The sequence below is a fragment of the Mirounga angustirostris genome, unplaced genomic scaffold (assembly GCF_029215605.1).
Source record: "Mirounga angustirostris isolate CCGP_5_RB_7025 unplaced genomic scaffold, mMirAng1.0.hap1 SCAF_11, whole genome shotgun sequence".
Classification (NCBI taxonomy): Eukaryota; Metazoa; Chordata; class Mammalia; order Carnivora; family Phocidae; genus Mirounga; species Mirounga angustirostris.
This window is the reverse complement of record NW_026991719.1, coordinates 58580191-58594376: the sequence shown is the minus strand read 5'-3', so window position 1 is coordinate 58594376 and position 14186 is coordinate 58580191. Positions and strand designations below refer to the sequence as shown.

At 36.8% G+C, this 14186-nt stretch overlaps 1 protein-coding gene across 8 annotated transcripts in view; it reads left to right on the top strand.

Moving 5' to 3' along the window:
- The window catches only part of HDAC8 (histone deacetylase 8), a 214365-nt gene that overhangs the window by 88428 nt on the left and 111751 nt on the right, over positions 1-14186 (top strand). For 7 of the 8 annotated variants that reach the window (XM_045879537.3, XM_064574252.1, XM_045879520.3 and 4 more), the window contains 2 exons: positions 1644-1816; positions 4302-4396. In XM_045879537.3, coding sequence (XP_045735493.1) covers positions 1644-1816; positions 4302-4396 — 268 coding nt within the window. Of the gene's footprint in view, positions 1-1643; positions 1817-4301; positions 4397-6727; positions 11186-14186 lie in introns of those variants that run through there. The other variant, XM_045879531.3, reaches the window with a different exon arrangement.

Genomic DNA, 14186 nt, shown 5'->3' with positions numbered 1-14186 from the left:
AGCCTTCCCCTCTGTTCTGAGCCACATGAATATAAGAGCTGTGTCATATTCATCTTTGTTCCTGCAGCATCTTGTACAGTTAGATGCTGGACACACAGAGGGCACTCAGTAAATAGGTGTAAAATGAGGGAAAGAATGAATGAGGAAACATTAGTCTTTCTTGCCTCCCCTTTCTTCCTGTTAAGCTATAAACCTCTACAGAACAGAAATCATGCCTTCTTCTGTGTCTCCTGATAGCAGCTAATAGGGTGCCCTGTACATGTCGATGCTCAATAAATGTTAGCTAACTCTTCAGGTGGCTTATCTTCCCCCTGCATCGGGAGATAAGCACATGAAAGAGAGAATAGGCTTGAGTATTTCTCTATTAAGGATCATATGCCATAAGTTTTGTAATATTCTTATAATTTCCACAGTCACACAATATTTGTCTGCATAGATGAGAAATCAAAACAAAACCATCTTTTGAGTCAAAGAATACCTCTGCAGCTGAGCACTTTTCAATAGTTTCAATACCCCGGTTACATATGAATTTGGGAGAATAACATTTTATATCCCTTGAATTCTTTTTGCAGTTTTCGGAGGATCTGGAATATTTCTGTTTTTGCTGCACTGGTATAATTTGACATGTTGATTATGAAGGGGTCATTAACCCCAACATTTTTTATCACTTTCTGAGTCTGCATTCTCTCAACTCTGAAGTATGTTAATTTGCACTTGTTTATATGTCTCTGTAAGAGTTACTCAGGCCCATGAGGACTGGTATATGTTTTGTCTGGAAACTAGATTGTAAGCCCCTTGAGAGGAGGGACCTTATAACTCCGAAGAATGTATTCTGGACAGTGTCATTGTTCAATTAATGATAATACTAGAAGCCTGACTAAGGTCATCTGTCACATTGACAACTTCCTTAGAAGTTAGATGCTTCTAACTGTCAGGGGGGGAAAAAAGCTGTTACATTGATTTAATAGCACTGTATGATTCTACCCAAAATTATCCTTATTATTGCTCACTACAACTTATTCTTTAGGGTGCTTTCAGATTTATAATTTTGGATCAATGGTTATCATTTCCTACTCCATAAGACTGGTTACATATGATTTAGGGAGGGCTACATTTCATAACCCAGAAGTCCTTTAGCATAATAGAAAGTAAGCTGGTAACATCTATGCTTTCAAAGCATGTTAATTCTCTGCAGCAATTTCCACTGATAACTAGATAATAAACTCCAAGTATGTTGACAATCTTAAATCATCAGAACTGTTCAGTGTATATGTCTTACTTTCCCAGATTGTAAAATGGAGTAAATATGTATACTCTGTCCTGTGGCTGTTGAAGTTAAGTGAATATGAATATTTAAAGGAAGTTTGTGTTCTAAAGCATAAGGGTAAACTTGGTCCTTGGTAAGGTGAAAGTGGAGGGAATGTTTTTCCTGATTCGGGTTTTTTAAGGTATAATTTACATACAGTCTGATTCACCCTTTTTAGATGAAAAGTTTGATGCCTTTGACAAGTTGGGTCTTTTTTTCCTTCACTATTTGCTGACTCAACTATACCTCCAACTGCTCCCCACCACCACCACCACCACCCCTAGACCAGACTGATCTATCTTTTTCTGACATTTTCTATCCTTTCTCTTTTCTACAGTGTACTAAAGGAGGTATACATAGCCTTTAATCCCAAAGCAGTGGTCTTACAGCTGGGAGCTGATACGATTGCTGGGGATCCCATGTGCTCCTTTAACATGACTCCAGTGGGAATTGGCAAATGTCTTAAGTACATCCTTCAGTGGCAGTTGGCAACACTCATTTTGGGAGGAGGTGAGTACAAAGGAAGGTCACCAGGAGAATTTGCTGACCTTCTTCCACGTTTTGTCCGTTGACACTGAGGAAAACTTGGCTTTCTTAGATTGGATAATACCAACCTGCCTGTGATCCAGAGGGTTGAGTCAAAGAACTCTGCCCCCTTCACAATTCAGCATAAGGAAGTACTGTGACACACTTCTCCTCAGCTTGGCATGTGCATTGACTCCTTGGCACTCTGAAGTCTCAGTTTCACTTCCTGAAGCAAAGGTCCTTTGGTTAAAGGTGCCATCAGATCTTATTAAGAATAGCAGATACTAACTTCAGTGGACTTCAGTCCATCTTCTCTCAATATAGTTTTTGACTCTCAGTTCTAATAATCATCTTTTGGAAACGTACCACTAAAATTCTAGGTCTACCCATATAAAAGTAGTAAATACATGAATTAATTAAATATCTAAGCTGAATTCAAGGATGACTTCTCCCTCTAACCCCCACCAAAAGAAGCATGGATTTGTTACAATAAAGCAAAATTGAGAGAACTAGAGTCTCTTGGGCATCCTTGCCTTCAGTGTGTACTGACATTTTGTATGACTTAACCAACATAAAGCTGGGTCTATTCAATAGAAGCATTTACACATTTGCGAAAGGTACTTTTTACAACCTCAACTACCTTTGAAGATTCCTTGCTAAGAATCTTCTGACTATCCATCTGGCACAATCTTTATTTCACTGGGTGAATGGATTGGTGTGTTAAAATAACACGGTCAAGCAGATTGAGCTTAAAATGCATGTATTATGGAACAGCTAATAGTTTGTTGTTTTGTCAACCTGTTGTAAAAACCAAATTAGAGGAGGCTGTGGGAAGGCCTTATGAAAATGAGTGAGTATTCAACACAAATACACAAGCCTGGTCCTTTGGCAGCCTCAAATCCTAGAGGGATCAAAACTACAGGTGCTTACCAGAGGCAACATCTTATGAAAAGCTGGCAAAACATCTATTAACTTCAACTCAGGGAAAAGATAAAATTGATAAGTATTGTATGACATATTACTTTCCTTGACAGCGCTAAGGACACTGATGACGATATAGGTACAACCAAGGGGAAGAAAAAAGCCCTTTCCACAACGTACATCTGCACAAATTCAACTTTTGTTTGTGGCTACTGCCTTGGCATTTTCAAAGTCTCTTTGCTTTCTCAGCCCAAAGTTTTGGCTTTTGGATATATAACTCTTCTTATGCAGTATGTGTACTCCTGAAAATTCCTGTATGTAAATGGAATTTTTGCAAATCAAATCATACTGTGTATGTACCAGAGAGAGCTTACTACTTAAAATCTAGAGTGAATCTTTTTGAAATCAAATAATCATACCCAATAAGTTGATCTTCTAAATTCAGATTTTTCACATCAGGAGTGTTTAAAGTAATAAGTGTACTATTTCACTTAAATTCTCAATCCCCAGTAACACATAGACAACCAGTGGAGATGGCCATGTCCCCAAGCTTCATTGGACCCCACTGAGGCCTAAAAGACATTCCAAAATCCCCAGTATCCCTGACCTTTCAAGGAGAAAGGCTTTCAAGGCTTGAGAGAAAGGTGACCATATATCCCAATTTATACATGTTATCCCAGTGTTCCCTTTTACTGTTAAAATGTACCATTTGGACAGTAAATTATATGGTTACCCTACCTAAAATAGACCAGCTTCTATTTCCCTCAGGCTGCACTGAGGTTAGGAAATCAGTCCATTTCATCCTCACACTCTTGGAATTTAGCTAAAGGCCAATGTTCTAATGCTTGCATGGCAGAACACATCTATTCAGTGCAAAAATATGCTGATTATTAGCCAGTATAATATGGCTGCTGGGTGACTGTGACAGAACCTGACGAGATGGGTCAGAGCGTCAGTCAACAGTCCCTTCCTCTTCTCATTCTCTTTGATCTCTGTCACTAGGCCTGTGTTTTGTGGAGAAAAGGAAAATGCTGATCATTGAAAGAAGGAAGTCTATGTCTGTCAGCATTTTCCATTTCTCTTTCCTGGGTATTTCTAGGGCTATATCTGCCAGTGGCTTTAACATACAAATTACATCCAGCAGCTGTTTTATAGAATTGTTGCAAAATTCATCACAGAAACCTTGACATTGGGTAGGTTGCCCCAAGAGATCCGGGTTCCAGGGATCTCAATCTTGCTGATGACTTGATGAAATGGAGGAGCTTGGAATCCTCGGATACATATTTGTTCAGAGATGAGGGCCTCTTTAATCTTTGCAGGCCTTAGACTTCCTAGTTCCACACCATACATGGTCTGACTAGTCCACTAAAGTCCGTCTACTAGGTGGTTCAAAAACATCATAAAGGGATGTTTAGGTGAAATTCTGCAAGTTGGAGTTGTCTTTTTAGCCCTTTTATTAAAACATTTTTCTCTCCTTCCTTACCCTCCTTCCCTCTCCTGCTGTTTTGTGACTGTTCTTTCCTAACTTCACAATTCTTGATGGAGACAGGAGGCTATAACCTTGCCAACACGGCTCGATGCTGGACATACTTGACCGGGGTCATCCTAGGGAAAACACTATCCTCTGAGATCCCAGATCATGAGGTAAGTAAGGCTCTGACAAGTCCTCTCTTCTTTAAGGGGAAGAGCTGAGTCATTCCACCTAATCAAAATCACGTCCTCACCACTCAATACCGTTTTGTTGAGAGACACTCCAATAACAATAACACACTGTCTTGGCAGAATAGTGGACTCTTGTTCCAAAATATCCAAGACCTTCTGCCTTTTTTTACAAGAGATCTCAAAGGCCAACTAACTTTAATTTCTCAATTAATTACAGAGACTGTGGGAAGGGGTCACCTGTTCACACAAAGAACTCTTTGGAATGTGTGCATATTTTCATCCCCTAGTCTCAAAACAGAAGGAGCAATTTTTAAAATGTATAAGCTGGGTTCTTGGCTATCTTTCAAAAGTCCCATAGGTGGTATGTCACACCTATGTTCCTTGGGGTTAGTCCTGGTCTTTCGGTTTTCTTTGACTAAGGTAAAATTTAAGAAACACAGAATCACCACAAAGATGTGTCTGGTGTTTTTCCAGCAATTAGTGGCGCACAGAGGTTGGGGGAAGAGCACCTAAAATGTGAAACTTCATTTGAACTTTTGCCATTTTCTCTAGTCAAATGAGATGGCCTATCCACTTTCTGAAGCAAGGATGTCTCTTTTAGCTTTCTCAAAACAGGCTAACAGAAAGCTGTCTGAGCCCAGTGAGTGTGCTGATTATCCCTTATGTGAAGGTGTACCCCTTCTCTTCCCACCCCTCCCCACACCTGGCAGGAAGCATGTCATCACAGATCAAGATGTATAGCTGTCGGGCTTAGACTGATTGTGTGGCTTATAATAAAACCAGTGTGCGACCCAGTACCTATAGCCCCGCTTTCTCAAGCCATTCCCCGTAGAGATGGTACTTCGGGGATGTTTTGATTCCTGCCAGATGCAGGATCTGTACACTTGGGAGCACTATTCTTTTTAAAGTTACTATTAGTTTTTTAAAAATTAGAAACAACTTCAACTAATTCCCTTCCAATTTTCTTCTAAACACAAATGAGGTATAATATGTATCTCTGAAAAACCACTCAGTGTGTCTAGAATACAAATAGAAGGCATGCTATAATTTGAGACAATTTGCTGGTGTCAGGGTTAATAGAAGTCTCTTTTCTTGACTTACCTTTGTTCGGTATTTGGAAGCTTTATGAAATATAAAGATGAGCAAACAAATTACATTTGTGAGCAAATGTAATCGCTGTTATTGCTGTGGGACTATCTCCGACTGCATCGTAATTTAAAGCATTGAGACTTTAAAAACTGATCAAGTTATATCAAAAAGGAGTTTTAAACTGTAGGGGCTTGAATTGAAAACGAGTGTTCTGTTCCTAGGCAACAATGCAAATCCATAGATTCATCTTAAAAGGTTGATAAAATTTTAATAAAGATGAATACTGCCTCTGGTACCTGGAGAAGCTATGTGCCTGAATAGACAGGGTTTGGGCCTTATACATAGACATGTCTCCTTTATGCTGACATATTCTGCCAGATTAAATAATATACAATGTATGCAAATTGCCTAGCACAGTTCTTGGCACATAATAGGCACTTTTGAAATGCAAGTTTTCTCCTTCCCCTCTGCATGCTCCCAGCAACTCCTTATACCCAGACATTTATGACTTTGTCGCTCATAAATGTGTCCAAACCCTTTTTGAATCCCTTCTGTCATATCCTTCTGGTATAAGAGATGTGAGTCATCCAAGAAGGAACAAAGAAGAAAATTGAAATGACAGTCTTCCATGTACAATAAGATAACATTTTAATGAAAATTGCCAAAAATAGACTGCACAGTGTGAAGGCAAATGTAAGTTTCGTGCCACAATACACAGTTGCACACAGATATCCTTGTGGTTCTCTGTAATCAGGTCAACAAATGGTGCATCAGAAAATATTTACTGAGTACCCATTGTGTGGCAGGCACCATGCTAGGTGTCTTGGAAGATGCAAAGACACTAAGACCTCATCTTGTCTCTTACCTCAAGCAGCCTGGGAGGGAGGCTGGTATAAGTTCTAGGGAGACAAGTAGATACACAAATAATTATATTACAGAGCAGAGTAAGAACCACAAGATAGTAGGAACAATGATTGTGGAGATGTGCATCAAGTATGAAAGGGATACAAAGGAGTGTACAAAATACCCTGCCTTCCAGGAGCTGAAAATATAATTGAGAAATCTAGTCAATGAAAAGGTCAAGATAGTGCAGCAGTCAGCTACAGTCTGGCTGACCCCCTCACTGTCTTCACTTTCAGTCTTGGGCTTGTGTTCTTCTGTGTCCTAGGATAATAATCTTCCTCCTCCAAATGTTCTTTCCCCATCTGTCTCTTGTCTTCCTAGGTGCAGCTTCAAGCCCTGTGCCTTTAAAAATCCCTTACCATATGTATACCAAGGCCCTTTGAGCTCTTCCTTCACATTCATTTATTCCTTCATTCATTTAACAAGTATTCATGGGGACCCTATTACTTGCCAGGCCCTATTCAAACTTGAATTCAGAGCTACAAAGACTAGCAAGTAAACCCAGTGCCCTCAAAAATTTCACCATCTAATAAAGGCGACAGAACAATGTGCCCAAATCCAGGACAGTTGAGGAGAATAGAAGAAATGTTTCACCAAGACTTTGAACTGAATCTTGGAGGTTGATTGGGAGTTTGCCAGGTGAAGAAGAGCGAAAGACATTCTAGGCAAAGGGAACAAGGATTGGAAAAGACCTGGTGCCTCATGGGATGAGGGAGAAGTTTGATATGTAGTAGAACAGAATTTATGAGGGAAAGTGGGAAGAATTAAGGCTTGAATGAAAATTGGAGCCGGATTATGAAGAGACTTGCACGCTGCACTAAAGAGTTTATTTATACTTTTTTTTTTTCTGTGAAAACAGATGAGCTTTGGTTTTTAGAAAGCTTACTCAATAGCATATGGAAGATAGATTGCAAAAGGGAGAGACTTGAGAAAGGCAAACCTGTAAAGAGGTTCAAGTACACTCCTATAACATAGTCTATACCATTCATTTGGTCATCTGTGTTTTGGTTGTCTGTATTTCCCCTCAGTGCTTAGCACAGTGTTAGCTACCGACCTTGTTGGTGTTCATTCATTGAATGAACAACTTAATAAATGAGTGTTTGAATAATAAGCATCTCAATATTCACATTGGAAAACTCTTTTTAAGATGGAAGAATTGGAAGCCTTTTGCTGGAAAAGCTTCCAGTAGCAACTACCCATCCTTTGCAAGAAGTACCAGGTATCCCAGCTGTAGGAAACAGATGTGTCCATGGGAAAACACTAGATTGCCAGTTGAGGGAAGGGAGTTGAGAAGACAAGCCCAGCACAAATATTAATAAGTCATTAGTGGTGAGATTTCAATCACAGTGCTCATGAGATATAAAACCAGTGATGTCATAAAGCCAGTGATCAGGGAGTTAGTCCCAGCTCAGGAATTGGGGAGCCGGGCATGGAATAAAGAAGCAATCCCATCTGGAAGAAGAGTTGGGCCCAGCTTGGAAAGCTGAGAGGAAGGAAACCTGCCCATATGCCTGGCTCAGGTATCTCTACCATAGAGAAAGCCCAAAGGTGGCATGAAGTCCCATACAAAGACCAGTACATGGCTAATTTAGCAAATCACCCACTCTGTGTAATAAAGTTTATGGACTATCATATATAAGAATGTTCTGTAATCCAGTAATACTATTTGGATCCTATGATCCAGGATAGAGTATGGCAGTTATGTTATATAATGTATGCATATATACATATATATATATATATATATGTATGTATGTATGTACAGACATATTAGGTATATGTATATATCTGAATCGGTTAGGTTTACTAACAAAATCTAGTGAATGAAAAATATTTACTTAACCAGACCACTTTTGATGGACTGGTTGGATAAACTATGCCTGACTCATATGAGGGAATATATGTAGCCATTGAAAAGAATCGAGTAGATTTATATACAAGAATGTTACTGATGTAAAACAGTCTTGCGGTGCATCTGTGGATTGCACTGAATCTATAGATCGATTTGGGGAGGAATAACATCTTAACGATATTTAATCTTTCAATCCATGAATTTGCTATATCTCTCCATTTTCTTAAGTCTTTAATTTCAAATTTTCATTTATACTTTTCAGTGAACACCTCTTGCACAAATTCTGTTATATTTATCCCTAAGTATTTCATGATTTTGATGTTATTATAAATGATATTTTTAAATTTCAGTTTCTAATTGTTTGTTGCTAGAATATAGAAACCCAATTGATTTTATACTGATCTTGAATAATGTATCATTGCTAAACTCATTAGCTCTAGTAGCTTTTTGTAGATTCATTAGCATGTTTCATGTATACAAACATGTCATCTATGAATAAAGAAAGTTTTACTTATTCCTTTACAATCTTCATGACTTTTATTTCTTTTTCTTGCCTTATTACACTGGTTGGGACCTCCAATTTGATGTTAAATAGAAGTGGTTAGAGCAAACATCCTTGTCTTCTTCCTGATCATAGGGGGAAGCACTTAATCTTTTACTGTGAAGTGTGATGTTAGCTGTAGGTTTTTTCATAAATGTTCTCTATTAAGTTGAAGAAGATCCCTTCTGTTCCTAATTTACTCAGAAGTTTTCTCACAAATGAGTGTTAAATTTTGTCAAATGCTTTTTTCCCCATCTACTGGAATGATCATATGGTGTCCTCTTATTCTGTCAATACAGTAAATTGCATTAATTGTTGCCTTTTTAAATGTTAAACAACCCTTGCATTGCTGGAATAACCCTAGTTGGTCACGGTATATTCTTTTTATATATTGCTGGATTCAGTTTCCTGAAATTTTCTCAAGGATTTTTTGTGTCAGTGTTGATGAGGGATGTTGACCTGCTGTTTTCTTGTAATGTCTTTGTCTGGTTTTGATATCAAGGCAATGCTGATCTTATAAAATGACTTGGGAAGTGTCCCCACCTCCTCTCTTTTTCTGAAAGAGTTTATGTAAAATCGATACTATGTCTTACTTAAGTGTTTGATAGAATTCACCAGTGAAGACATTTGAGCCTGGAGTTTTCTTTGTGGGAAGGTTTTTAATTATGAATTCTATTTCTTTAATAGTTACATAACTTCAGATTTTCTGTTTCTTCTGGCTTCCATGTTGATAATTTGTCTTTGAGGAATTTGCCCATTCGCTTATAATATTATTTTATTATTGTTTGAATGTCTGTAGAAGCTGTAGTGATAGCCCCTCTTTCATTCCTAGTATTGCTAATTTCTTTCTGTTTTTTCTGATCATTTTATCTTGTGGCTTATCAGTTTTATTGAATTGTATTTTTTTCAAAGAACCAGCTTTTAGTTTCATTGACTTTATTTTTCTCTTTTCTATTTTATTATTTCTGTTCATATCTTTGTTATTTCCTTCCTTCTACTTACTTTGTATTGATTATTAATACTTCTAGTTCTTCTTCTAGTCTCTTATGATAGAAACATAGTTTATTGATTTTAAACCTTTCTTCTTTTCTAATACAAGCATTTTATTCTATAAATATTCATCTAAGCACTGCTTTAGCTGCATCCCACAGATTTTGATGTTTCCATTTTCAGTTGCTTCAAAGTATTTTCTAATTTTCTTCTTTAACTGATGAGTTATTTAGAAGCATGGGTTTTTAAAAATTAATTTCCAAATATTTTAGGATTTTCCAGATGTCTTTCTATTTACATTCATTTTAATTCTGTTGTGCTCAGAGAACATACTTTGCATGATTTCAGTCATTTTATATTTCTTGGAATTTGTTTTACAGCCCAGCATATGACCTATCCTGATGAATGCTTTATGTGCAATTTGCAAAGAATGTGTATTTTCCTGTTATTGGACAGCATTTTTTTATCATTGTCAATTAGGTCAGGTTAGTTGAGAGTGTTGTTTACATCTTCTATATCCCTACGGATTTTGTCTGCTTGTTCTGTCAGTTACCAAGAAAGTTGAAATCTCCAACCATGATTTTGGATTTGGCTATTTTTCCTTTCACTGATGTTGATTTGGGCTTCATGTATTTTTGAAGCTTTGTTATTAGATGTATACACATTTAGAGTTGTTATATCTTCTTGATGAATTGACCCCTCTATTATTATGAAATATTGCTCTTTATCTCTGGTAATATTCTTTGTTCTGAAGTCTACTTTGTCTGATTTCAATATTGTCACATCTGTGACAATTTGATTATTATTTGAGTGGTATGATTATTATGATTATTATTTGTGTGGATATCTTCATCTATTCCTTTATTTTTAACCTATTTGTGTTTTCATATTTAAATTGAATTTCTTATAGACCACATATAGTTGGGTCATGATTTTTTATCTAGTCTGGTCTGACAATCTCTGCCTTTTGGTTGGTGTGCCTACATCACTTATGTTTACATAAATTATTTATATGTTTAGGTTTAAGTCCATTTTCCTATTTGTTTTCTATTTGTCCCATCTATTCCTTGTGTCTTTCTATTTTCCTGACTTTTTTTGAATTAAATGAATATTTTTAAGTCCATTTGTCTCTTTTATTTGCTTATTATCTGTAACTGTTTTGATTTTTTGTGGTTTCTCTGGGGTTCCCAGTATGCATTTCTAACTTACCGTATTTTACTTTCAAATAGTATTACACTACTTCATGTACAATATAGCACCCTTATTACAGTGTTCTTCCATTTTTCCCCTTTCCTTCCCTTGTGCTATTGTAGTCCTATATTTTACTTTTGCATATGTTATAAACCCCATGATACATTGTTATTGTCTTGCTTTAAACAGTCAATATATTTCTAAAATTTTTTAAAGCATTTATTAATTTACTTAAAATAAGAATAATAAACCCAGTACACATTAGCACAAATAACATGTTGTGATTTTTTAAAAATAACTCTATTTTTCAAAACAAAAAAAAAATGTCATGAGAAGAATGTCATTGCTATACATTTTTGCAGATCTCTATAATGTCTGGCTTAATAAATGACAGCTTACTTCTCATACCAGCCTCTACAATGTGTTATGATGTTTTTGTTAAAGTACATGAAGAAAATCCAGCTTCACATAGATATGTAGTTGGAAAAGGGAGGAGTATTTTAATAACCTTTACAGATAACTGTGGATATGCTTCTTTGATACTACGTAAAAACTCTACAAATGGTAGTTTCTTAAAGGTTAATGCTGTATGGAATCTGAAACTGTTACCGGTGAAATTTTCATATACTGTTCCATTAAAATTCATTAGTCATCTTGTACTTTGAATAGATATTTGACCCATCTTGTACATATTGATTACTTGGAAAATATCGGTTCACCAAATTATGTGAATATTACAAATGCTGAAACAGCTTTTGCACTATCAAAAATCACATTGATATCAGCACTAATCTCATTGGAACAAAGCTTGAGTTTGGGAAAACTGTCAAGCTTACAATGGCAGAATGAAGTTTTCCAATATTTTAATTTTCACTCAAAAATGTAAATACCATTATTGGCAACAAATTATGTCAGTTGTTTACCCTAAAAGCTCACCTCATTTTTGAGAAGTATCTGCCAAATACCCAAGTATTGAATCATGGTTTTTCCATCAGTTGTTCTTTCAAGCAAAAATGGTATTCCTGAGAAGTGGCTAGTTAAGCCACAACCTAATTATGGGTGTGTTGTTTTTTTTTTTTTTCAATACAATCACCATAATGTAGTTTATAACAGAAGCACTTTTTCATAACTGCTATTTTGTCACACACGATATTAAACCCAGGATCAAGATTTAATAATTTTTAGTGCTTCACCAAGGACATTCTTAAGTGAAATTGAATTTTTAATGTGATTACATGGCAGTATAAAGAATACAATAGCTACTGGTATACTTTGGTGCTAACTGCCTTAATTTATATCATGATGCCTGCAGTTTTATCTACCCTTGTTTTTGTACCTTCATGCAAATATAAACAAAGTTGCTCCAGGAGAAACCATGAGATTCAAACAAGTTATTCAGCACTTTCAATATTTCAATGCCACTTATGTTTGTTGTCAACCATTCACAAAGAAAAAAGTCTTCTTCAAAGATTTAGTTAGTGCTGATACCACATGACTAAGAGCAAAACAGCAAGTCCAGACACATCTGTAGACTTGTCTATAAGGTGAAAGTACAATCATGCAAATAAGAATTAAGTCTTCATGTTTAGAGCTAAATGTTTAAATAAACAAGTTACCGTGCCATTGAAAAGAGGCACTACCATGAGTTATTTTAGTAACTTTCCATTCAGTAGGCATTGAGCAATGTCAACTGTTCAGGGCTTTATTGATCTCTAGACTATTGTGTGCATTGCCCCAGTCCATGCAGTGCAATAACTTATGCATAAGATGCTTCAGTGACTTTTTCTTGTTTGAAAAGCTCTAACCAAACAACTTTTGGGTTTTAATAAACTTATCATGTCTACACTTAAAATACTCAACTTCTCTCCCTTTAACTATGAATGAATGGTCTGAAAATGATGCCACAACTTAAATAGCAAATTATTCTGAAACTATATAAAATGACCTGTGCCTAAGACACTGTAAAGTAAATTAATTACATATATAAAGGTAATTTTAATCATATTTTCATTTCATGCTTACAATTTCACCATGTCTTTGAAGTAAGTGTCTTCCTACCATGAGTCAGAGCCCTCCCTGATACTTCAGTTTCATCTTTTTCAGCTTCTTTAAACATAGATGTTACAGCTCTGGTTTGAGAAAGCAAGCCCTCTAAGCTCACTTTATTAAGCCAACAATCCATATTCTTGTTATATTTCTATCTAGGTAGAAGCTCGTTTATTATCTAAACAATAATAAAGTTATAGAGATTATAGCGGGCATAGCTAAGGATACTTTTTTCATGTCCCTCTTGTGGTTGTGGAATACAGGTACTGGTCATGGTGCCGGCACTTCAGAGGAGAGAACTGAAAAGCTCAAAGGAAGGGTTGGAAGAGAAGATCCAGAACCTGACCAGGCAACAGGTCTCATAGTAGGGGAACCTGTTGTATGGGCCCCAGCAGGGGGCGCAGGGAGGCTAGACAGCTACTCATACGAGCCAAAGGATCTAATGTTCAGGCTAGAATGTCCCAGCTATGAGCAGCTCTGGACCATATCCCCTATCCGCCCACCCGGGCTGTGCCACCTTCTGGCTGGACTTGCTGCACTTACTCTGCCACCTGGCTGACAGCCTGCCTCACTCCTCCATGGCCTTCAGTGGCATTCCTTTGCAGTCAGCACATATGCAGCCACCACTGGACGTGCTGCTCCCAACATGGCCCTAGATTATCAGTTAAAGAAATTAAAAGATGAGTAAGGAAATATTTTTTTACATTTACCCATATATTTATCCTTTCCAACGTTTTTCAATCCTTTGTGTAGATCCAGGTTTCCATCTGGTAAGAGCTACATTTTGCCTAAGAACTTCAGTTAATTTTTTATTATAATGCAGGTCTGTTAGCAACTGATTTTCTCAGCTTTTGTTTGAAGAGTCTATTCTGTCTTCATTTTTGAAAGATATTTTCACTGGGTATAGAATTCTAGGCTGATAATTATTTCTTTCAGAACTTTAAAGATATCATTCCGTTGTCTTAATGCTTGCATATTTCCTCATGAGAAATCCTAATCATTCTTATCTTTTCCTCTGGCTGCTTTTAACTTTTCTCTTTGTGACTAGTTTTTAGCAACTTGATTACAGTTTGCCCTGGTGTGGTGTGGTGTGGTGTGTGTGTGTGTGTGTGTGTGTGTGTGTTTATCCTATTTGGAACCCAAAGCTTCTAGGATCTGAC